This window comes from Plectropomus leopardus, chromosome 9 (genome assembly GCF_026936395.1).
Source record: "Plectropomus leopardus strain MGB_pleo_1.0 chromosome 9, ASM2693639v1, whole genome shotgun sequence".
Taxonomy (NCBI): Eukaryota; Metazoa; Chordata; class Actinopteri; order Perciformes; family Serranidae; genus Plectropomus; species Plectropomus leopardus.
The window spans coordinates 25,237,805-25,262,924 of record NC_142184.1 but is presented as its reverse complement, the minus strand read 5'-3'; the positions used below and the strand labels follow the sequence as shown (position 1 = coordinate 25,262,924).

The following is a 25,120-nucleotide window of genomic DNA, read 5'->3' as shown; positions in this document are numbered from 1 at the left end:
GTTATTGTTGGTGTTGTGGCCTGAGATGACCTTTATTCAAACAGTCATGTCATGATTTTAAGCTTATTGTTTACAAACAATATATATTTTAACTTATTAGGATTTAATTATTAAGAAACATTATGGTTATTGTTCATTGTGGGTGTTGTGTCCTGACATGACCTTTGTTCAAAACAGTCATGTCATGATCTGGGGCTGATAAAAATTTGGGAAAAAAATCAAATTTTAACTGTAATAATAGAGTTATTTCTAGAAATCGCATCTGAACAAACAGTAAATTCAGCTTTTCTTTGTTTACGTGCTGCAGTATATAGTTGTCGCCACTGACAGGCTGTGTATGCTGGTGGGAACTTGATGTTCTTCATAGCACACCACACTGAGCTTTCTTCTTAAATCTTCCAAAAGTATCCTGTATGTGTGAAAGACATTAACCCAGCATCTGCGATGATGCAGTAAAAATTATAAATGTTGCATTCACGTCATGGTCTGTACATACAATATTGAGGCTTTCCTAAACCTTCCCTTAAATTAGGTCAGTGATCCCTCAATATATTTCCACAGGGATACACTTGGTGCACATGGGGCTACAGACATTGTGGAGTGTGTACTGGCATTTTAGATTTTGTCAGTAGTGATGGCAACCATAAAACCTTTGCATTCAGCCTCATGCAAACATCCAGTTTACAAAATAAATCTCGAAGCTTGAGGGACATATATCAAAACTGGTTAAAAATTTAAGTCTAAAGACAACTGAACTCGAGATTCCCAAATATAAAAAAAACATGAAATTAAGATAATCATAATGTCGTGTTCTTTCAAGACAACTTTATGACGACACCTTATTTATTAATATTGCATTGTAATAATTCTAGCCGTCACATTTGGCAGTATTTGTACATTTTATTAAAATCCATCAAAAGACTGTCACACAACAAGCAGACGCTCTGATCCAAAAGTGTCACAGCTATCTGTCTGACTTGTCTGGTTTTGACATCACTATAGGGAGGTGACAATGGACAGGTACATTCTCTTTCAGCCAATCAATTTTTGCAAACTGTTGTCTCAACTGAAAGTGGCAGTCGTCTCAGCCAATAAGAATGCGTTTTGTTTTCCCTGACAGATTCCAACCAATCAGAGGATTAGTAGGGCGGACCCCCGACCAGGAACATTCCCCGGCACAGTAACTCATTCTGCCCAGTTCGATCGGCAACGGGAGCGGAAAGAGGAAAGCAGAGAGCCCGAAGGCAGTAGCCCCCACCACCGCCGGCCCAGGTTACCATCTAGCACCGGGAAACATAGCAGAGAGCCGCCGCCGGCAGAAGCCGTTACCAACCAGTAGTAACCATGAGCAGCGAGGCCGAGACGCAACAACCGCCGCAGCCCGCTGCCGATGCGGAGAGCCCATCCAGCCCGGCAGCCGCAGCTTCCGCGGGGGATAAGAAGGTCATCGGTAAGACTGCTGGAAATGAGCTAGTTAGCTCAGTGAGCTAACGTGGTTTGGGATACCGTGGAGGCGATGCGCAAAAACGGCGGTTGCAAACGTTAAGTAGCCGAACACCGGCATGTTAACCGTTGAATACCTAACGCTCCTGAACAATCTGCTAATGCCGTTTAATGGACAATTGACAAAATATACGGTAATTGAGCAATTAACACCTCTCATATTTCTGATTATTATGCGTAAGGTGGGATGTTTGTGATTAAAGTTTTATTTAAATTGGATATTGACGAGAAGAGGTTGTATTATAAGCTAGGTAAAATAACAATACATTTCTAATATGCTGTCAAGAAGCGAAACGTTGACGTTAGCTAACGTTAGCGACACTCAAATTTAAAAATGTCAGTTGGAATATGGGTCGTTATGAAATGCTAGCTTTACATATTCGCTGCTTGGAAAATTGTTTTTAAATCAGTCATAACTTCGAAACAATGTCTCCAAGTAAAATTAATTTCTGATCAGAATATGTGATTAGTAAAAGTAATCCTTCAATTTCAACCGGTTAATCTGTCCCGTTCACCGGCCTTCTAACGTCCAGCCACAGAGTGCCATGTTGCCGACCGTCCGTCACATGTACGACCGTTGAGGTTGTTTCAGGACGCTTGCCTCTACGTTAACGTTGGCCCCACTCTTTAAAAAAATAAATAAATAAGACGGACAATATACGTTGACGTCGAGACGTTTAAACGTTAACTGTAATTTCTCTACCGCTTCATCACACATCATGGTGGAACACTAAGTTATTTCTTACTGCTCACTAGCCGGCTATGACTGCTGTAGTCGAAAAGCAAGCTAACGTTAGCTGCTGGCCGTCCCTTTGTTCACACGAAAGAGACTGGTTCCGCATTAGCAGTATTTTCTCCAAAACTAGTCGAAATATGTCCGCAAACGTGTCCCTACCGTAGTTGGCGGAACACTTATGTCAGTGCTGGTTAAAAAAATCCAACTGTCAACGCTCGTCGAATTTCGATCAAATTTTAGGGCCTAGCTTCTTAACAGTGGTGTTAGCTCGCTGGCTAACGAAGCTAGGTTAGCTATTTACATGGCTGGAGGGGCAACCCAAAATGTCCGCCGTACGATTCCGCTGATTTCTTTCGCCATTTAGTTGTTTGTTCGATGAAAATTATCTCAACACAGACACATTTTGTTTATTCTTGCTTAAACGTGGTCTTACTAGATGCTATCTGACGTGCTACGATAGTTTCCGCTTGCTGGCTTTAATCCAACCACATGGTTGAGACCCCGTTAGCTACTATGCTAACAAGCCAGCTGGGCTCACAGTTTGCTAATGTATCCGGGCGCGACTCTACCACGTGTGAACGCTCATGTACTGAGCAGTGCGGCTTAAAATGGGGCAGTAGGTTTGTAGTAGTTGGACTTTGAAACGCCAACGACCTCAGCGTAGTATCTATTTTTGCACCCGTCTCTGATATGCCGCACCACGGCGGCTTTATGACAGGGAGGCGCTGATAATTTAGATGATGAGATGTCTGAAGTTCTGTAAGAGAGATCGCGCAGTCATTACTGGGTCATAATGCTTTTGGTTCATACCAAGAGCAGCTGGCGCTGGGCACCCCTAAGCATCAGGATCTATAAACGGGTGACAGTTGGTAGTTAAATATAACTTCCACATTATCTGGCCTTGGTTAGTTTGTCATCTGTCGTTATTTGATTCCTTTACTGTTTCTCATCTGAAGAGGTTTTGTGAAACAAGGGGTTCCAGCAGATCCTTAAAAAGTCTTAAAAGGCATTGAATTCATTATTTTAAAATAAGGTCTTAATTTGTATTACAACGAGTTATATTGATTTTTCAGAAGTCTTAAAAATAGTAGGAGTGGCTGTGGAATCTCACACAGAGTGAAAAACAAAATGTATTTTGCCACTTGATTTGTAAATCAAATTGTTTATTATATTACAATATGTTAATTGTGTTCCTCTCTGAAGTTTTTAAAAAAAACTTCCAAAAAAAACCTTTTTTTTTAACAGATTAAAAAAGTCATGGTATTATAATGGACAATTGGGCAAAATTGTCCTTTTGTTTGTTTGTTTGTTTTTTGGTTTTTTTTTTGCATTATTGTAAAATTGGTCTTAAATTTAATTTAATAAATCTTCCAAAAAAAAGTCTATTTTATCTTAAGGGAAATGACTGAAACTTAATAATTTTGTTTTATTGTGTTTCCTTGCAGCAACAAAAGTCCTGGGTACAGTCAAATGGTTCAACGTCAGGAATGGATATGGTTTTATCAATAGGTAAGTGAACCCAACCCCCCTCCCAGCTTTCTAAGTACACTGATATCATCTTTGTCTGTGAAGGAACATTCCCAATCCTATTATGGCTTTGATTTGCTTACAAAGCTGACCAGACGATTTGTCTGCTGGTCTTCATGCTGTTGTTACGCACAGTACTTATCCTTACATCCTGTGCAGATACATTGATACATTCTGTGGCTCATCAAAACACTGCTAACTAAAACCAACCAAGAGTGATTTTTTATATATTTCTTTTTTCTTTTTTTTTTAGGAATGATACAAAAGAGGACGTTTTTGTACACCAGGTAAGTTGTAGGTAGTTTTGTTTTCTTACATATCGTTTTTCAGTTATATGTTGTTTTTCAGTTTATGAATATTAAATCTCACATCTGAATTATTCATGGTTTTAGACAGCCATCAAAAAGAACAACCCGAGGAAATACCTTCGCAGTGTTGGAGATGGAGAAACTGTGGAGTTTGATGTAGTTGAAGGAGAGAAGGTAAGCTGTGCTTTGGTTGTAATTCAGTCTGTTTAACATCCTATTAATTGTTGTTCCCATGATCATTAATAAGGGTTATTGAATCTTTTGAAAAAGGGAGCAGAGGCGGCAAATGTCACCGGCCCAGGAGGCACTCCAGTCCAGGGAAGTAAGTACGCCGCTGACAGGAGCCGCTACAGGCGCTATCCCAGGAGAAGGGGCCCTCCCCGTGGTGGAGACTATGAGAACTACCAGAGTGACGGAGAGGGTGAGCCAAGCAGCGGAGGTCGCGACAAAGGCAGCCGAGAGGGGGGAGACAGCGCCCCTGAAGGAGACTCGCAGCAACAGCAGCGCAGACCCGCTTACCCTGGCAGACGGCGCTACCCGCCATACTTTGTACGTAGACGCTACGGCCGCCGGCCCCCGTACACCAACGCACCACGTGGAGAGATGACTGAGGTACGCCGTCACAGGGCTACTATCCTGAAGCAGGCACCCAGCCGTCCCAATCGGGACCCTTGATATGTTGATGTCATACACAACGCCCTCTCCTTCCAACACTCACGTGGTTGTGAACAAAGAATCTTGGTGTATCGGGGGTCTGGCCATTATCTCGCAAAGTGACTCATATAGGCCCCTAATCTCAGCTATGTTGGAGCTACCTGACATACTTCTGTCAGCCTCAACATAACAAGGACTGTACTTTGTATAACAGATGTATTAAAATTTTCATTGCCTATGTGCTGGCTTTGGAAAAAGCTGCATGTCAGTTGTCTGATCTATTTGCTTTCAGGGAGGCGAGGGTGATGAAGGCCAAGGAGGTCCTGATCAGGGCAACAAACCAGCGAGGCAGAGCTACTACAGAGGCTTCCGACCAAGGTTCAGACCAAGGTTTGCATGTTGGCTTCATTGACGCAGGGCTGCAACAATTGGAGAGCAAATAACTGGGTTGTCTGAATCCAAACCCTGTTCACCAACTTAAAAACACCTCTTGATATGAACCTGATTGAGGAAATGCCACCTGTTTTGGCCAGAGAAGCTCTCCCTTAATTGCAGCCTAACCTCAAATTGCAGCTGTGCATTCAAATTTTGCTTTTGTACATTTTTTTTAGTAATGATTGTCTTTGTTGATTGTCGTGTGACTTTGAAAACTGCATCTCATCTCAGTGGATGTTATAATTTCTTTGCATGGTATCGCCGCCTCTTTGTTGCTGTGTAATTCGTGATTGCTCACGGCACCTTGTTTTATGCCTTGTCAACCCAGGGGTCCACCCCGTCCCAGACCGGTGCGGGACGGTGAGGAGGACAAGGAGAATCAGGGAGGCGAAGGTGGTCAGAACCAACAGCCCCGCCAGCGGCGTTACCGCCGTAACTTCAACTACCGCCGCAGACGCCCACAGACTGGCGGCAAACCCGGCCAGGAAACCAAGGAGGCCAAGACAGGAGGTGACCCATCTGCAGAGAAAACGTCCGCTCCCGAGGCCCAGCAGGGTGGGGCTGAGTAGGAAACAACCTGCCCACCGGCACCTACCATCTTTTACCATCGTCCGGGTGAGTCTACAGCTTCATAATGGCTGATCTGAGTCCATCTTGATCATTTCCATTAACTTCAGCTTCCCTGATATCTGGATTCAGATAGCACTGTGACAGTAAAGGACAATGACAATAAATACTAAAAAAAAACTTTAAACATGAAAAATAATGGCTAAGCTAGCTAGATAAGACTGTCATCTGCACTTTTTTGGCTCTGTAGTGGATGATTCAGAGCATGAGGTAATGCAGTGGATTTGATAAAGCAAACTGTCTGGCCCCACAGAGCCCTCTCACTATTGTCTCTGCTCCGTAAGAGCATCAGCTTTAGGCTTTGGATTCTTTTTGTGATGATGCACATTTGTATGGTCTTTGTGGTGCAGCATGCTACACCACTAAATGGAAATGGTTAAAAATGCAGCATACAGATGAACCATCGACTAAGTTTCTTCTTTTCTTCTTTTCCAGTTTTTTTGTCAACAAGATGAAACATCAAACAAGATCTGAGCAATAAAGATTTGACTTGACGATCGTCACAAGCTTGCACCATGCATTTGACCAGATTACCACCGATTGCCTGCAGAATCTATGCAGACTTGTTTTTTTTCCATTATTTTTATGTGACAGCTACAAAACGTTTTGGGGAAACAACAAATGTTTTTCTAAATCTGTCCTAAGTTTTTACACCAAATGGTTTTTAAAGAAAAAATGGAATTTGATATCTGGTCAGTTTGACATTTTTAAATAACTTTTTATGTATTCAGACATTTTAACAAAATGCAAGCTCAAATAAAAGTCCAGAAACCAGGAACATTGTCTCGAGTGTTGGCTTTATTTTTTGTTTCAAGTATACTTCATGTATACAGGCTCTGAACAGTGACCATGGGAGTGTTTTTTTTTTTTTTAAATTTCAAGTAAGAATATAGACAAATACAACAATGTAGTTAAGTGTTTCAATCAACTAAATTCAACAATGGCACAGTGTCATAAACTGCATTTATAATAGTAAATGTTTTACTAAAACTTTCACAATGCTATGGTCACATTATCTTTCACACCAAGATAAGTAATATCCTACACAGCTTCTTTAAATGACACAAACACAATTTGATACAACAAGAAACACAACCAATATTTACCAATACATCAAGGTCCTCATCTTGAGGTTAGGTGGCAGGAATCATGAAAGCAAAGTGTCATGCAACTTCTCATACTACCCTGTCTGTAGACAGTAAAATAACCTTTGTAGTTCCTAGTTTTAAAATTAAATCCCAGGCTGCATCTGAGGCTCATTATTAACCACAGCAAGTTAATTTAAATGTACATTCACACCAACAAGTAAAAACAGGGTCGTGCTGTACAAGTGAAGATGTCCACTTTAAGTTCTGTTATGGCAAGTCGCCACTTTTATTGACTGCACATACAGAGGGTGGAAGAGAACACCCTTATATACAGCAGCTCATCAACCAATAGCTAATGGATAAGCTGTAAGTGTTAATTCAACCTGATGGTCATGTTTAAAAATAACTGGTTCGGAGAGTCTGACAGTGAGAGTGTCATGAGTCATGGCCACTGGCTGGATTCATCCCAGGAGCCTCATGGTCATATGTGTTCATCTTAGACCACTGGGGTACCAGGACAGCATAAATGACCATTTTTGAGGCTTTTCATATCACATTAACATCTTTCAGTGTGTTATTAATGGACTTTTGGACCACTGTGTTCAGTGTGAGACACAAACAAAGCAGTCTCACCAAAACTGAACATCATGAGTTTCACCAATCTACTTGGAAGTTGTTAAATGTTCATTTTGTCCACTCTTTGTACATCCTGGGAGTCACTCATACGTTGGTCTCTTTGCGCAGACGCTTCATTCGCTGTACGTTGTTCTCCATGGCTGTGTGGTCGGTGATCTCTGTGGCGCAGGTGGCAGGAAACCAGCCTCTCTCTCCGTCTCGCATTCTCTCCCCATAGCACCAGGCTGGGAAGAGGAGACAGCTTAAGTCGCCTCTTAAAAACTCTTGCAGACTTGTAGGAGGCAGCTCACTGATTTAGCATGAAGGTCTGGATTTGGTGTGACTGAGCTAAGTGCAAACACACACACATACACACACACACAGGGCCTTACCTTCCTCTTTCTGCAGCACAATGACAAGCTCGGCCTGTTGCAGCCCCAACTCATCTGGCTCCTTTGGCATGTAGGCTTTGGTGGCCTCATACTGTGGCAGACCTGAAACACATTCCCATGATAAAGTGGGATTCATAAAATCAAAGCTTTTATGTTAGGTATGCAGGGTTCCTGATATCCTTAGAAAATCTTAAAGGGGACTGATGCATTAATCTAAAAATAAGGCAGTAATTGTTATCAAAATGTCTTTTAATCAATCTCTCAAAAGTTAAAATGCTAAAATATGGGATGCAGGATTTGAGCGGCACACGGCATTGTATACAAGGGTCTGTATTTTATGCAAAAAGTGGCATATCATTTTTTTCTCTCTCAATTTAGGTTAAATTGGTCTTAAATTTAATTCAGATTGGCATTAAAACATCTGTAACAATACTGAAATCTGACTTGCTTTTTGCTGTAGGGAGCCTGGTACAGTGGTTTCTGTTTTTTAGCACTTTGTACATTGTTAACCTTATTGGTGTCTGGTGAAGAACCCTACACTGTAGAAACACATCACACACATAACTTCCTGGAATATGTTCTTTGACCTGTAAAGACACACCCTTTGATAACGATATCAAACAAAAATACACTCATCCTTAATCAATCGCCATTACGCAAACGGTCACTGTGTGCGCCGCCTCTGAGATGGTTTTGTTTTTAGTTTGCCATTAACAGAGTAATACAATAGCATGTACTTACATGAGCAAGATTGTAGCTTTAATTTAAATGAGAGTTCGTTTAATATCCAAAATACTTAGCGTGTTTTTTGGGCTATAGACCTATACAAAACTATGGCATGATACGCATGAATATAAATGATTGCTCCATGTCTGTCTTAAATCTTGTTCTGTGCAATGTCCAAAGCATGTTTTCCATCTGTTTCATATACAGTATACATGCAGCAGGGTGAGAGGTGCTGCACCACAATGCTTTTGTCATTTACCATCTGCTCCATATGAATGCAAGTACGAATTATGTTCTACATATGTAGTCAAGTGATTGTAAACCTAGAGTTAGGATTCACATAGATCAAGGAAATATTGGTAAATAGTTAAAAAAGTCTGAAATAGAGGGAAGAACGTATCGCGCTGTGGTATGTATGTGAATAAGACTGCATTTGTAATAGCTGCAGACTCATTTGAAATGGAAAATGAATGTGAACCATCTGTTTTCTGCGCAGTACAAAAATAAATAATTTACACATGAAAGGTACAAGAACAGATATGTCATTAGTTGCTATTTATCAAAGATTGACATGTACGCACTTAAAACTGGTCAAGCTCAGAGTTAACTCAAAGTGCATTTTAAAGACTGACTCCTTTGGTAAACAAAGCGTGCTGACTTACCATCTTTACAAGTGAAGACTCCTGCCTGTTTGTTTTCTGTAAGAGCAACTATCCATCGGGCCCGATCCACTCTGCGCAACAGAGATAAAAAATAATACTGTTAAATATGACTTGATTGTTATTGTTGTGTATTGCACACTTGATAACAAAACAATTCTTAGAAATGCTCAGGAGTATTTTAGGTTGCTATTAAATCTTCTGTCAGTAGAGGGAGCCAGAAACAAACCATCAGACTTGGTTTGCAGGAGGGTGACATGAGGTTTCACTACAGCCTCACAGCAGGGGATAGCTGCCACAGCCAAACTGTGATGTCTCCTCCGCTTAACCTTTAAGGGAAACTTTTGGTATTTTTCAACCTGAACCCATTTTCCCCACATGTTTTGTCTCTAAGTAACTAATGGAAACAATTTTTGAAACTGGTCTAGTATTGATGAGACCACATTTAACCAGAAACAGCCACGAAATTGCTATTGCCAAACCCACCAAACTCCTTTTAAATAAACAGTAATTTTAGTGTGTAAGGAGCCAGCATATTTTCATAACTAAACAGGTGAATTAAGGGTTTATTTCAATCAAACCAGAGCTGGTAATTGTTGGAACAGTGGAAAGTAAAACCAAGATGGCTTTTGTTTTATTTTGTTTTTGTCGACTTTGACTGAAGCATATCTTATAATAAAATTACTGTTTATGTATATAGAGTCTGGTGGGTTTGACAATAGAGATTTGAGGTTTGTTTCTGGCTAAACAAAAGAGATCTTTCTCTGTAGGAATCCTTTCCATAATGTTGTCAAACACTTAAATAATCTGAGCCTGTTAGAGGCACAAACAGCACTTTTAGTGGATGGAAATTGAAGGTGCATGATTGTCTTCAGTATTTACACTGCACCCTGTTTTGCAGCTGCAGTGCTCTCATGTAATACTGGACCATTTTCAAATACTGTTTCCGTTAGCCACCTAGAAACAAAAACATGGAAAAATAGAGTCCTTGAAAAATACTGCTATTACCCTATAACTATAATCATCAATATTAAATAGTAGAGTAATAGAGTAATAATAGAGTTTTTGAGACTTTTTGCATTTATGTCTGAACCAGCATGTGACAAAAGGTTAGATTTTCAGCAAAATGTTCCAAGTGCTCCTCCCTTCAGATGAACTTAAAACTACCCCTCTTGAGCAGTAATAATTGTAATTATTATGTACAGTTTATGGCTGATGGGAGCTGATGGGAGCTGACAGCAGCAGTACCTGGATTCGGCTTGCAGGGTGATCTGCACTGCTCTCCCCTCACTGTTCCTGCTCAAGAGCAGCATGAAGGAAAGGTCGTAGCTGGAGCCATTCCTGGGCGAAGTCGCCCGTCCTTCTGAATCCTCTCCGACCTCCACCTTCACATTCTCCAGAGTGGCGTAATCCATCACCACAAAGCTCTCCTCACTGGACAAACAAGACGTTTTTAACTTAAATTGCACATGAACATTCACAGGAACAATGTGATTTTAAATGATCATTTTTGCACATCACAGTGAAGCTAAACCCAGCTGCTATTTTACTGTGTATGTGTATTATTAACACATTCGAACCACATTCCTTGACTATCTGCTAACAGCATTTCCCAGATATTGTCACCTGAACTGGGTCACAGTCTCAACTTAACAACCCTGAAAGTGACTCCAGTGTTGTGGGCAGCTCCCTCCTCTGTGCTGACATTGTTTGGTTTCTCCCTAACTCAAAACAGAGAGCTGTAGTCAGTCGAGCTAACATGCTGAATGCAAAATTGAAGAATCTCAAGTATGCACGCACAACATCCATGCTCCCTTCTTTCTCTGTCCCTGTCCTTTCCTCATTTCATTCGGTTTCTCACGTCCCCTGCCTGTCTGCAGCTGGATCTACTCAGTGTCCACAGGAGTCGCCAGGAAAAGACCACAAAGCTCATGAAATGCTGCAAAATCTGGTTGTGTTTCAAAAGTTTGTCCTCTCCCGAAGCCCCCATTTTAGCAGAGGACATAACTAGTCTCTTTTATTATCTAAAGTTAGAACGCTTTAGTCTGTGAAAGATGCTTTAAGTTCTGAAATTCACAGTGCATTATGCACCAGACCTTATAAACATCTTCCTGCTCTGGTGTTTTTGTTTCTACTGCGATGAGGATGCAGATTACAATGTGAAACTTTTCCTGGTTAGAATTCATTCAATGTTCATTTTTCAGGAGGTTTTTATGGGTTAAATTATCTGCAGAGGTCTCTTCCTCTCCAAAACAGGCAGAACTGGTAAAAACAGTTTCACATAAAAAGATAAGTATTTTAACGAGGCTCGACGAGTCTGCTAACTGTGGCGGCTGATGCCAAAAATGCAAGAACATGAATGGACCTTTTTAGAGCCAGTGTTATGGTAGATAAATAATGACCTCATGATGATCTCCATAAATGAGAGTCTGCTCCCTGTGTAGATATAAAAAGCTACTTTTCAGGTAATGAAAACACAATTCTTTTTTTTAGGTGATTGCACATGATTAATAACATAACTTATATATATATTTTATTCCACTTTTGCCAATCTATCCCCCTAAATCATTACAGACTGGACTTTGAAGGAATCCTATTCAATTTAATCTTCATTATTGTTATTATGTTGTTTTGTAAAAACCTTTTTTCCTTTGAGTTAGTAATATTCTAAACAACCTGAGTATTTTAGTCTCACTGACCTCTTCTTCTTGGTGACGATCAGGACATCGTTGAAGAGAAACAGGTAGTAGCTCCTGTTGCTGAAAGCCCTCCAGATGCTGAGTTCTTCGTTGTAGAAGGCCAGCTCACCGCGCTTCTTCAGCCAGCGCGATGACGACACCAGAGGAAATGGCTGAGAGGACACAAGAGTTATCAGTTCAGCTTAGCGAAGTGAATCTGCTTCAATACAACACGAGGGGAATCACACAAAGGCTTTATCCAAGTTCGGTTTTGTTCCTTGAATCTTATATTTAGCCCACATCGATGGCCAACAATAAACGTGTCATGATTTCAGGTTTTGAGTTATTTTGTGGACTTTGTTTTTGGGTTATGTTTTCATGTTACTCATATTCTGCTTTCAGTTTTATTTTTGTAGTATCTATCCTTATGTGTCATGTCTGGTTTTACTTCCTGTCTTTGTGTTTCCCTGATTAGTTTCACCTGTCTTGTATCAGTCTTGTTTGCTCCACCCTTCTTTTCCTCCACACCTTTATTTGTTAGCCAATCCCTGTTTCCCTCTTGTTCCCTGTGTCCACCTGCCTCAGCTGTGTGTTGTTGTTTTGATTAGTTCCCTGTGTGCATAAATACCTGTGTGTTTCCCTTTGTTCCTTGTCAGTTCGTCTGTTATCCCTGCTGTGATTCTTGCCCTGATATCCTTGCTGTTTGCCCTGCCTTCACCCGAGTTCTTCCCTGTGATCCTGGTTGGTTTCAGTTTAGTTTCTTTTATTAATGTTTCATTTTTGCTTTAGGTTTTGCATGCCTGCTTGTTTTTTGTTGACACGTAATCAGCATTAAAGCTCGCTTTTTATTCATACATCTGGCTGCTTGTTTTGTTCTGCATTTGGGTCCTCATCCTCAACTCCCCCGTGACAAAATGCAGCTTACCTTGATTTTACCAAAATCCATCTGTTTCTGGATGGTGTACATCTGCTCGGTCCTCTCCATCCGCTGAGCTCCATCATTGCACTGCGTGACCAGCTGTAGAAGTAATAATCACATCATAATCACAACCTCAAAGACACATCATCTTCATTGTCCACTTTCAAATGAAAGAGTGCCTTCTAACATCTCTACCTTGCTGATGGCATTCAGCGCCCAAACAGCAGCAAAGTACTCTGCTGTCTTGTCTGGAGTTTTCTGACAAATCGTCTGTGAGGAGAGAGCAAAGGTGTGAAACTTTCAAAGTACTCATTATTTACTATAAATAATTGTCAGCATTTGTTTGATGGTTGCAAATTTCTAAGCTTTGATCATTAATAAAATATAATTGTTTTACTAACAAAAGTGAAGAACATGAGATATGTAAAGCTAGGGTAGGCAGTTTAATTTTGGCTTCACTGGACAAAATTTCCATAATAAACTTTGAGCATATTTTAATTCATGTGGTCTGAGAGAAAACCAGACTGCTGCACCTCCTCTTGGCTCTGTTTTCAGGCTTTAGAAAATCTAGCCTTTAGCGGGAGACTTAGGCAAATCACAGGTAATTTCAGAGATAGAGCGTTTCTATTGGTTGTTCTATAAATGCAGATACGTGTGCATGTCCTTTCAATAGTGAAAGCCTGATTTAATGATGGAAAATCCTTCAGAGAAAGTTCTTTTTTCACATTGCCAACAACTGCCAACATTACAAAGCTACCCAAAAAGGGACAGACTTAATTAAAGAGAGTCTGGAAATAAATGTAATAAAACACATGTCAATATTGACAAAGTTATTCAGAGATGGAGAGAAAATGTGGCTAATAGTTTTGCCTTCTCCTAAGCGTAGCTAAAGGCTTATGGCTGCAGCTTCAAGTTCACGTTTATGTAGCTAAAGTCAGCCTTTTATCAGTGTCCATCCTCTCTGTCCCCACCGCTAGAGAACACTTTGCCTCGGAGAGGAGACGGCAGCAGCTCTGAAGATGGATCATCAGTCAGCGACCGCAGTAACCCAAATCCAGAGTTTTTCCAGAATTCTGCCCCCAGCTTTAAATAACACTATCAGGTAAATAATGACCCTGGCAGAATGATAATCTATCTAATAATTACCCATACTTATTAATAGATAAAGTGTCTCTCAGGCTGCTATTTCCAGCTGCAACACGTCATTCAATAAGTCATTCATAAGAGTAAGTAAAGGTTAAACTGACATCCAGCAGCAGCGGCAGTCTGGTGACTCGCTGCATGGGCAGGATGAGGAAAGAGATCATGGGCAGGCCTCCACATTCACTGCTCCCTTCAATCTGCTTCAGGGTCTCTTTAAATGCAGTGTTACTGGTTCTAATGGACGGAAAGAAAGAGAGAAGTTCAGCTCATTCTGCCGTATTTCTGCAGAAACTCAGCTCGTCAGTGTTTTTGATCTGCTACTCACAGCAGCCTCTGCAGTGTCCTCTGCTGGAAGGTCTCGTTGGAGCAGTAGACAATGTAGGGCTCAAAGTGGTGGGCCGCGTGGTTCTGAACAATATCGCTGATGTCCCGGATCACTGGGTTGTCATAGTGACGCCGCTCTAGGTCCTCAAAAAACCTGAAAATGGAGAGAGAGGGGGAGGTTTAGTAAAAATGTGAGAGGACTGTGTTTTCCCTCCCACAGAGTGACTATCTGAGCTGGACACACAGCTGTGTGTTCAGGCTGAACTCAACACGATAACTTTTCAGTTTTAAAGGACAGGATGTAGGTTGAGATGGAAAATGTGAAAAAAAAACTAATATCATGATTTTTCAGACCATATACCCTGTTATCGATATTGCAATGATATTATGAGGTAGATTGTTCATGCTTTGACAAAATATTTGCACAAGGGTTTATCAGTAATGAGGATATAATGATTAAATGGGTAAAGGAAATAATGAAAGAGCAAGAAAAGTCTGTTAGGAGCAGAAAATTAGATCACTTTACTTGAATGCAGCCTTTAAAACCAGGAAAAGACAACACTTACAATATTACAATATCTATCTCACACAATATTTGGTCTCATATCACAATATCTATATATATCAATATACTATCAAGCACTAGATATTGGTATTTGATAAGATTTGCATCATTAATGTAAAGTGGGGCTGGGCAAAATATCAATATAATATTGATTAATATTATCCAAATTGCAATATGGCCAAGTGAAATATCCAAATTGATGAAGCCGTAACTTTTTGATAGAAGTAAAATTATGCATCACAACATATAATTTTAAATGAAGAACTGAGTATTACAGAGATGCCCTGGCCTAGATATCAAATTGCAGATGTAAGGAAAACATGCTTTTTTGGTATCAACCCGAGCAAAAATCAAATAATAATTTTTATAGTTTTTGAAGTGGAAATGAAATGCAAAAACTAACATTTCCACTACAATCACTACTAACATCACAATCGATATATCTGTCATCTAACGTCAGTCACCAGTAGTCCAGCACTAATGAAACTGGGACAGTTCAAGCACGTGACAGGCCTACAGACATGGTAGCAAGATGTCAAAAAAATCAGATGTCCAGAGTAGTATCAACATTTGTGAAGATGACCTCCAAGAAGGCCAAAGGCAGAAACTGGTGTGTCACAAATCAACAACGAGCTTGGCAGATCACCAGAAAACAGTAGGTAGCTGGCTGTTTTGCAAAGAATTACTTTTTTAAAGCTATAATTGCCAAAGTTACTGCAACCTGCATGATAACAAAGTGGCTAATTGTCACAGTATTTTAGGTGCATTAAGTGAAAACTGTAGTTTCAAAAAAGTCTGACTTATGTTCTCATCTCTCATCGACCCTCCGAGCTGAAGCTTTGATTAATGGCAGTATGTCTCTCTGAAGCTTAATTGCCCCAAAACTGGTATTTGGGACAGCCCTAGTGGAAAAAATGTGCACTTCAGAACAATCCTGAAGGCACAGACTGATAGTTACAAACTGTTCATTTACTAAAATAATAAAGCTATAAACAAGTTTCTACTGTGCGATCCAGGTGATCCTCCCTACTGCCAAAGCATTGTGAAGGCCTTTCATTATTGACACTGTTATAACAGGTTAAACGACGCTCAACCGTGCCCTTGCTCAGTGTCTTTTTAACAAAAAGGAGTAAAATGACACCTGGAAAACAGCCCAACCCAGGAGGCTACAGGACACACTTTCACACACAGATACTGAAGGTCAGATCATACAGCACCTACTGAGGCACCTTCTGCCATCTAGTTTCACAGATCCTGTTTAACCTGGAAACACACAACAAGAGGATCAAACGCAGAAGCACACCTCGTCTCTTGGTCCTAAAACTGGATCTATTTTATTCAAAACAGCCCAGCCAGCAATGTACAGAGCTACAGAGGCTCCTCTAAAGCACATTATCATCCTAAAGCCCAGGAATACCACTTAGGGCAGCGAGGCAGCAGAACCTGTTTGGCTGACATGTTTTAGCATGTTGATGGAGCCTACAGGATTCTAAACACATGCTAAGGGCAAAAATGCTCCCTGAAACTTAAATCAACCCATTAACTACTTGAAAACACAGCTGTGGGAACACAACATTAACTGTATGACAACAACAACAACAAAACACTCAATGTGTAGCCCCATTTAAAATTTGTAGCTACTGTATGCAGATAATCAGGCCATTACTCTGCTTCACACACTGATAACATCAGCAGATCCTCGTTTTACGAGGTGCTGAAGCTCTCCCAGCACTAGTTTTCCATCACACACACACACATACACTCAAGTCGGACTATATGGTATTGCGCTCACCGTTTGCTGACTTGATGAATGACAGAGATGTTGGAGAAGAGGTGATGGTGGTCTGTGGCCGTCATGGTTTTCCGCAGAGCTTCACTGCTCTTGAAGTGACGCACAAGGATGCCCAGGCTGTGCAGGTACGAATGCTCCGATGTGATAATCTCAAAAATGGCCTGGTAAATGATCACAGTTAGTTAGTTAGTTAGTTATTGTGTTGACACAAACAAGTAAAAGATTTAGCTGTAAACAATATACAAAAATATATATACAATGAACCCACTGGTAAAGATATTTAATGGTAGTAAAATTGACTACACAGCAAGAGTAAGCTCAGTTCAGTGGAGTCAGGTCCATATTTCTCACAAATATCCAGTGTGTGTGTGTGTGTGTGTGTGTGTGTGTGTGTGTGTGTGTGTGTGTGTGTGTGTGTGTGTGCGAGGGCACACGAGTATAGGCATACCCAAATAAGTGTGCATGTTAAGGATCCACTTATACTTGCAACATGTATAATTTACTTTCAGGTTTAGTCTCACACAAAATCACACAGGCTGGAGCCTATCTCAACTGACATCGGGCGAAAGGTACACCATGGACAGGTTGTCAGACTATCGCAGGGCTGACACACAGAGACAGACAACCATTCAGGCTCCCATTCACACAATTCACACAGTTTAGAGACACCAATTAAACCTGACCTGCATGTCTCTGGAATGCAGGAGGAAGCTGGACAAAACCTGCGCTGACAAGGGAGAACATGCAAACTCCACACAGAACACCCAAGGTCCGAACCCCGCCCCAACCCCTGTTAGAAGCTGGGACCATATTTTGTTCATAAGCCCTTATTTACATCACTTTACTTCAACCTTTAGCTGAGTTTTATGATGGTGTCCTACATTTCCAAGAATTTATTTAACATCTAGAGAAACAGCCTTTACTTTCTGCATTCAAATGTGAGTTAAGAGAGAGGGACAGCTGTCTATCTTGATCCATGCCCCCCCCTCCCTTTTTTTCTACTAAATAAGTTGAACAGTGGTTTCTATACCAGGCGCTGAACTCAGGGCACCTGCCCCCATATAGGAGATCTCCCTATTTACACTTTGTGTCCATCCTGATGGGTATACGTAAACAACAACAGCAAGCCATGGTAAATGTGCCATGTGCTACATTATTTGAGCTGAAAAATGCACATACATACACAAACTGTCCACGCTGCAATGATACAAAGCTGGTTGAAAATCAGCAGTACACCGTTAAACATATATCAGCAGTGACTAATTTGTAGCGCTGTTCAAAGTAATGTTTACTGTATGACTGTATGAATATTTTGAAATGGAGAGCTTAGTTAACCTCCGCTGCTTGTGGTCAGGATGTTAGGTGAGCCGTCAGGTGATGATGACACATTTCTGCACCCCCCCACTTCCTGTGAAGGTGAAGTGGCTCAGACGGGACCAAAGTGCATTGGCTGAGCTAAATCGAGAACTATACCATATATCAAATTGTCACTAAAGAATAGTTAAGTACTAGTTAACAGACTGGCTGGTGAAGCTCTGCTCTGTCTGAGACTTTACTGCTGCTCAAATCTTAGAGGAGCAGTGTGTTTGGTTCATCTCAGTTAGCCCCAAATTTCAGCAAAAAGCTTTCACGTCCCTACAAAGTAGCACTGAAGTTGTGATAGATGGCAGGGAATCTCAAACACAAAAACTAAACCCATGAGGTGACTTAAGGTACAAAAGAGCGAGGCGAGTGCCTGCTCAGCAGACACACTGTGTGATTACACTGGCAGGGTGTGGCTTTATTCAGGGACTGTCGTGCACGCAGGGTGGACCTTTGGTATTGACAGATCTGTTGTTAGACTGCCAGTGGAGACACATTACAGGAGGGGAAATCCACCCTCAGATTGTGTTACACTGTAAGGTCTGGTATTGGTCTGGAGTTAGGAGTTATTTTGTAATGAAATGTAACTGGCTTTGCTGTTACACCCATATTATCTCAGCCCGTTTTTTGCAGCTGCTCAGTGAGTTTAATCTTTTCCAAGAAAACCTTTTGAGACAAAATCTGAGAAAGACAGTGTTGGCAGGTGTGGGATGGAAATCAATATAACCGTATAGTATTTATTTGTATTTAAGACAAACTTCATTTCCCTGATGATGTCATCTGGATAACCTTGGCTTGGGTTAATATCTTACACTTTTAATATCAAGTCTGTATTACCAACTGGAGGTGTGGGGTTTGAAAGAAGTGGTCATTAGAGAGGCAGAGGAGGTCTAATGCAGTTGCATTATGAGCACTGTAGGATCATGAGTTGAACCATACCAGGACTGTGGTCATATAGTCCTTTTTGTTTAGGAAGGTTTCAAATTGAGTGAAATGACCTGGACAAGTCATGATAAGAGCTGTTCGGATTCTTTAAAGGCTAAGGAAAGGTGCTGCAATTATACCTTTATCATCTCCTTAAGGATAGGATACACTTGACCATTAGTTACAAAAGGAAAGGAGATAATGCCTTCCCACAATTCCTTGGGGTAGCAACATTTGAAAAAACACACCATTTGGCTGTTGTTTGGGGAAAAATTATTGCATCATATTACACAACCACAGCCTGTTTCAGCCAAAACAACTCCTAAGAACAAGTTGTTCATGGTTCTTATGGCTTATAATCAGATCTTTGCCCTGAATATATTTGATTTACAAGAACAAATATATTATTGCTTCCTTTAAACTCATTTTTTAAATTATATTTTATACGTACTGATTTCTGGTAAGGAGCCTTTCATAAAAAATAGTCACATAATTGTACTTGTAAATCCGCAGTGATGATAAACATCTGTAAAAGGTCATTATCAGAATGCTGGCCATTAGAAAGAAGTAAGTCTTTCAAGAGAAAGGGCTGTTTTTAATTCAACATGTTTTAAACTGAAGAATGATAATATGTTTATGAGCAGGCCCAACCATTACAATAAAGATGCGCTAATCATGTTTTCCATAGAGTTCAAGGAAACGTGGTTAGGAAAGAAGATTGACTATTTGACTGCAGCCCAGGGACTCAGAGTCTCTCCTGCATCTTCTTTTATTAGTTTGTCTCGGGGAAGTCCCACACCTTATGGAAGTGCAAAACTAAATCACTAGAGTACACCTTTAATAAATACTATTATTGAATATTGTTATTGTTTTTTATTATTCCACCTGTCTTTATGAGGCTGTTTTTTTCTCCAATCCAGTGGCAGAAACACAGAAACAACAAATATTAAGTAAATAGACACTGAACAACACCCACTGCTTTTGCAGAAAAGTGCAGGTTTCTTAAACTGCACATTTGTTACTGAAATGTCATAATGTTGTTATTGCACCTCACTTCAAATACCACATGTTTATAGTTGCATTGCATTCCAGTTTCAAGTGTATTGTCTATGGAAAATTTGGCCTCATATGGTATAAGTTTTACTCTGTGTGACTGTTGGATGCACTAATGCGAAATGACGTGTAGAAAAGAAGACGTTTTATTGAGATTTTTTCGGAACTGAAAAATGGTTTTCCATTGAGCTGCGTTAGAGCTGTTCTGCTTCATGTCACACAGTAATCTAACACATTTCTGTTGGCATACTTGATATGCATTTGAAGAATACCTACACACACATACACACACACACATTCTTACCTCTTGTCTCTTTCTCTCCTGAGGTGAGATCATGTTCAGGATATCTGTGTTCTTCACCTTAGTAAGAGATACAAAGAAAAATGATTGTTGAGCTCTGCATTCTGCTGTTTATTTGAGCTAGAGCTTGTTCTGAAAAAGATAAATTAAATGTCAATGACTCCGGCCTGTCAGACAGGCTCTGTGAATATTCTGACATCTAGAGTAAACTTGGCCAGTATCTCAAGACAGGATCAATATGTGTGGGAGTTTATGCAGCAGTGGAAACATGTAAGACTAAGCTTTTATATCGTGCTTTAAAACAAAATGAAAAATTCAGCTGAAGATGAAGAGCGTGAAAGACATTTTATCAGAAGACAAGCACATTGGCTGTCAGAGTTCTTTATCAAAGGTGTGATGACTGGGCTGGATATCAATTCAGACACCTTCGCAGAACTCAACTTAACTCGCACTTTTTGTTTTCCTTTGAATGTAGGTGCAGTTTGAGGTGTACCTGTGGCAGCTGGCTCCAGGTGAGCTGTGCTGGCCGGTAGCTCTTCACCACGATGCCCTGGTCCTCCACGGGAGGCTCCACCACCACAAAGTCATCCAGCAGCTCATCCTGGTTGGTCGAGTGCAGACCTCTTTCACGGATCTCCTGGTAGAGGCGTGGTGTGGCTGTGGATCACATCAACAAACACCACGTAAGTTTTAATTCAGAGACTCAGCGTGAGACATTTTTAAAATATGGATTTATGTGACTTTTTGTCACACAGAGAACACGACTACAAAAGCAGAAAAACACAGCAAATTACTAAAAAGCACAGTTGAAAATGGTTTCTCAGCTGAAAAATTTCTCTCACAGTGGGCTTCTGCATAAAGGATTCTGATGTCATTCACCCATAAATCCATCACATGTACTGAATTGTAAGTAATTTGTTAAGTGCAAAAAATGAAAGGCAAGAAAGCAGAGTTGGAATCTATCAACATAATAACAAGGGCCACTCCGAGAATGAAAGCGTGGGAGGTGAGAATGCATCTGTTTGGAAAAAAAGCTGTTAGTGAGTTTGATTTGAATGCAGGTTTCTGTCTGCAGTGTGTCGTTATTGGAATGATACAGAGAAGAAAGGTCACAGGTTTAATTTCCCACAGTGTTAAATGTCCAGGTGGGAGCTGATTGTTAAATTGAGAAGAAAATTATCTGTTTCTCTAAGATGACTGCTCTTGCATCTTAGGTTTTAGCTCTACACATGGACAAACAATCCTTTAATCAAACCTTCTCAAGTCCGCATAATTGGAAAATGACTTCAATCAAAACTAGAGAAGTGGCCTGAAGAGTCTGAAGGTTCAGGACATCACATTTTCACATTCAAGACTCAAAAATCTGTCATGCAGCATGCTGGGAGCATCCACAGAGAAGGATTTCCTGTTCTGTCCTCTCCTGTTGCCTCAAGGGAACTTTACTAAGCTGCACATATGCATGCACATATCAAGTCCAGTTTTTTTTTCACTGAAACATTCTCCAACACATAACTGCTTTGCAATCTAGAAATTTAAAATAAAGAGCCAACTGTCATTGTTATTTCCCAACTATTTGTAGTCTTGTAGCTAAATTTAGAGAAGTGGACAGAGTGACACATGAGTGAACATACCATCTTTGAAGGACCCACGATGGTTCTGGTTCCTCTTTCTCCCCAGGGTTCGCTGGAGGGGAGACAGCAGTGTAGTCTGAGGTTAACACTGTGGAGTGCATGTGCTTCAATAATACTCAGACTTTCATAGATCTGATGTTTCCTAAATCTCATTCACACTGACTCTTTCGCTCAACCCTTAAATGTAACATTTTTAGGTATACTCTGGTTAAAAAGCCTATGGGTACTTCCTCAACGCTGGTACTGATCTGGAAGATAGGAAACAGTTGCGGAAACACAGCCTCATCAGTATGACTAAAGGAGAATTTGACAGAGGACACCGCCAACGCTACTGGCTGTGCTGGCTGCGACCTATGAGAAGACTGGCAGAAGAAAGCAGTATTAGCTGGGCTCTGTCTTTGTCTGAAAAACATAATTTGCATAGAAAATTTAACGCTTTGATTTAGCCAACTGCTTCTGATAGTCCTCAATTACAAAACACTCACAATATTCAACATATAAGGAACTTCAACTATGAGTTGATGGTTAACCCTTTGAAACCTGAACAAAATGGCTTGACTTCTCTCAAAAACATGGGAAAATGGCGACAATCAACTAAACGAGAAATGGCCCAAAATTTTGTGAGAAATTATGAAGAAGTTTCAAGGAAATCACCTGGAAAAAAAAAAAGAAAACCAGAGGCCTTTTGCTGCGTGTCATCCCCTCTCTTAACCTGTCCTGTCAAATAAAGGCTAAAAGCCAAAACAAATGTAAGAGAATTAAAAATATTGTTTTCTGGACATTTTCTCTCATTTTTTTTGATCATATCTAATAATCCCCCCAGATAATTTTCAGATCATTTAATCATGTCACCTTATACGTAAATGTTGCAGTTTGCAGGACATTTTTTGTTGCTCATTGTGTATTTTTCTCTTTTGGACAGAAATCAAACAGATTTTCTTGGGTTTTAGAGGTTTGAACACTTGTGAGAGGCATCTGAATGCAGCACAAGAAAACTTATGTCAACCCCAGGTGTTAAAGTGGTAATGGAAGCAATCAACCACACTGATGCCCTTTGACCCTAAACGCCTCAGTATATGTACCTTGCGTCCCGGGCTGCGAGCTGGACCAGGACTTGGTGCTCTGTCCTCTCTGACAGGTTTCAGTGTAGCTGCACCGCTTCGTCCCGCCGCCATGGCTTCAATGTCCAGGCTGGTCACAGCCGCCCTGTACGACTTGTTCCTGCGGTTCCTCCTCAAAGAAAAGCCGTCTCCATCACTGTCATAATCCTCCCAGGACACATCTGGCCCCTGAGCCGAGTGACGGCTCCGTGTCCCACTGCTGAAGCTCTCCAGTCCCACTGGAAACGTCACCACGGTGGTGTGGTGGCGGTTTTTAGGCCGGCTGGACGCAGCCAGATTCTTAGGGATGAGCTGGGTGGTGCCAACCTTGCGTGCTGCAGGACTCTGGGTGCTCAAAACCACCTGCTGAGGCACCACCACCCTGTCTACCACATCTTCCTCGAGTGTTTCGGGTTGGGGTGTGGGGGATCTTTGTGGCTGGCAGCATTCATCCCCAGGCTCAGATATATGGAGTACAGTGGAGAAGTGGCTCTCCTGAATAAGAGGGGCCTGGTCGCCCATGCAGCTGTTTGACTGGCTTTGGGACATCGTTCGTCCTCCCACCGTCACCTCGGCCCGATCTACTGAGCTCTTCAGTACCTACAGCATTGAAATGAGTCTGAAGAGGAGGGACAAATTACAGCCTTTACATGCAGAACTAGAACATGTATAAACGAGCACCTTAAATGGAGACATGGGATAACAGAAAGAGTAACATGAGTGTCTGATGTCTGGATGACCCTGACATACCAGCAGTGACCTACAGTGGGGCTCCCAGATCTCTTCCCATCAAAGACGGGAGCCTAATCCTTTCACACACACACACACACACACACACACACACACACACACACACACACACACACACACACACTCTGTCACACGGAGCAGCCAGTTGTGTCAGTCCTCTAAATTCATATCAAGGGACTCTCAACCCGTGACTCACCGCTCACTCCTACACTGCACTTGCCCACACAAAAGCGTACACAGAGACCTGCTCCAGCAAATCTGTGCGCCACAGAAACTACAAGAAAACAAATTCACACTTTTTTCTCCTCTGATAAATACTCCTAACCTGCCCTGTGCAAACTATCAAGTGCAGACACACGGGCACGTTATTCAGCAGGCCTTATAAACATGTCATTACAGCGACAGTGTTAAAGTGTCATTCATAACACAGTAATAAAGTGCAGTTTTTAAAATGTACAGGAGTTACAACAACAACAGAGCAAACAATGATTTGCTTTTTTTCCCCCTGTTCAGTCGCAATCTGAATTTCCAATAACTTCGCTGCCTGAAAAGACGGATTAGGGTGGGAGCAAAAATGTCTGCCTCACATTCCCATGGTTCATAACAACGAGGTGAAACGCAGTTCAGCAAACAGTGAGACTTTGACCGGTTAAGCAGCTGTCTTACCTGAGAGAGGTGACCGCACAAACACCAGCCTGATTATGAAATGATATCAGAGGGAGTCCGGCGGTCCTCACAGAGCTGCTGTCCGGCGCGTTGAGACGTGCAGCTTTAGCAGCAGATGTGGTCCTCGGCTCCACTCTGTCACATATTTCTTCTTACTCACTCACTTCCTCCTCTGTTTGCAGGCGCCCATTAAGCCGTGCTGCTGACGTCACCACAGGTGAGTGTCAATCGCTCATCGATAAACTGCCGCTTTAGACTGAAGCAGGTAAGAGCTTGCAGCCACGGAGGCATCTTGTCAGAGAAAAGCAGCTTCAATATTTGGATTTAGCGGCTGTTTCCTTGACACTTTACAATAAAACTAGTTTGTGATCAAATGCATTTAAAACGTTAAGAAGCGTTCGAGTTGGACCTGACTATATAGTTGTAATCATATGATTCTTGTTTTGTTTTTTTTCTATCTCCCAATGAATTTCTTCTGTTTCTTTCTTTCTGGTGTTTGTTGACATTCTTTATTTACCTGATTGATAACAAATAGCTCTTTGGCGTCATCTAGTGAATAATAGGAGGCACTACACCCTCGTCACCGATTCATTTATACTGCGTGTAGAAAACACAACACATGGTATAGTGAAGTGTAGCCTA

The 25,120-nt window shown here is 41.2% G+C and overlaps 2 protein-coding genes across 5 annotated transcripts; one reads left to right on the top strand and one right to left on the bottom strand.

Annotated features, from left to right (window-relative positions):
- Positions 1-1,185: 1,185 nt before the first annotated feature.
- Positions 1,186-6,568, top strand: ybx1 (Y box binding protein 1). 4 transcript variants are annotated; one of them, XM_042491402.2, is made up of 8 exons: positions 1,186-1,450; positions 3,685-3,748; positions 4,020-4,053; positions 4,159-4,248; positions 4,345-4,623; positions 5,021-5,106; positions 5,492-5,778; positions 6,226-6,568. In XM_042491402.2, the coding sequence occupies exons 1-7, from the start codon at positions 1,345-1,347 to the stop codon at positions 5,730-5,732; spliced, it is 900 nt and encodes a 299-aa protein (XP_042347336.1). In that variant the 5' UTR covers positions 1,186-1,344; the 3' UTR covers positions 5,733-5,778; positions 6,226-6,568. The 4 variants fall into 4 exon arrangements, with proteins under 4 accessions (XP_042347336.1, XP_042347335.1, XP_042347333.1 ...); XM_042491401.2 differs by having other exon boundaries at positions 5,021-5,118; XM_042491399.2 differs by having other exon boundaries at positions 4,345-4,686.
- Positions 6,354-24,789, bottom strand: arhgef16 (Rho guanine nucleotide exchange factor 16). The gene is made up of 15 exons (XM_042491397.2): positions 24,479-24,789; positions 23,045-23,681; positions 21,963-22,014; positions 20,825-20,988; positions 20,335-20,391; positions 16,692-16,852; positions 14,336-14,488; positions 14,115-14,244; positions 13,063-13,137; positions 12,874-12,966; positions 11,970-12,121; positions 10,519-10,704; positions 9,274-9,344; positions 7,886-7,987; positions 6,354-7,738 (listed from the first exon to the last, which is right to left on the bottom strand). Exons 2-15 carry the CDS (start codon positions 23,609-23,611, stop codon positions 7,599-7,601), a joined length of 2,103 nt encoding a protein of 700 aa, XP_042347331.1. The 5' UTR covers positions 23,612-23,681; positions 24,479-24,789; the 3' UTR covers positions 6,354-7,598.
- Between the last annotated feature and the right edge of the window lie 331 nt (positions 24,790-25,120).

Bases quoted from the DNA above. Each gene is read 5' to 3' on its own strand.
- arhgef16 (XM_042491397.2), bottom strand. From the start codon at position 23,611: ATGTCCCAAAGCCAGTCAAACAGCTGCATGGGCGACCAGGCCCCTCTT. The intron at 14,489-16,691 runs GTGAGCGCAATA...CTCCATTTTCAG, and splicing joins ATTCATCAAGTCAGCAAACG to GTTTTTTGAGGACCTAGAGC. The intron at 7,988-9,273 runs GTAAGTCAGCAC...AATGTGTTTCAG, and splicing joins AGTCTTCACTTGTAAAGATG to GTCTGCCACAGTATGAGGCC.
- ybx1 (XM_042491398.2), top strand. From the start codon at position 1,345: ATGAGCAGCGAGGCCGAGACGCAACAACCGCCGCAGCCCGCTGCCGAT. The intron at 3,749-4,019 runs GTAAGTGAACCC...TTTTTTTTTTAG, and splicing joins GGATATGGTTTTATCAATAG to GAATGATACAAAAGAGGACG. The intron at 4,249-4,344 runs GTAAGCTGTGCT...CTTTTGAAAAAG, and splicing joins ATGTAGTTGAAGGAGAGAAG to GGAGCAGAGGCGGCAAATGT.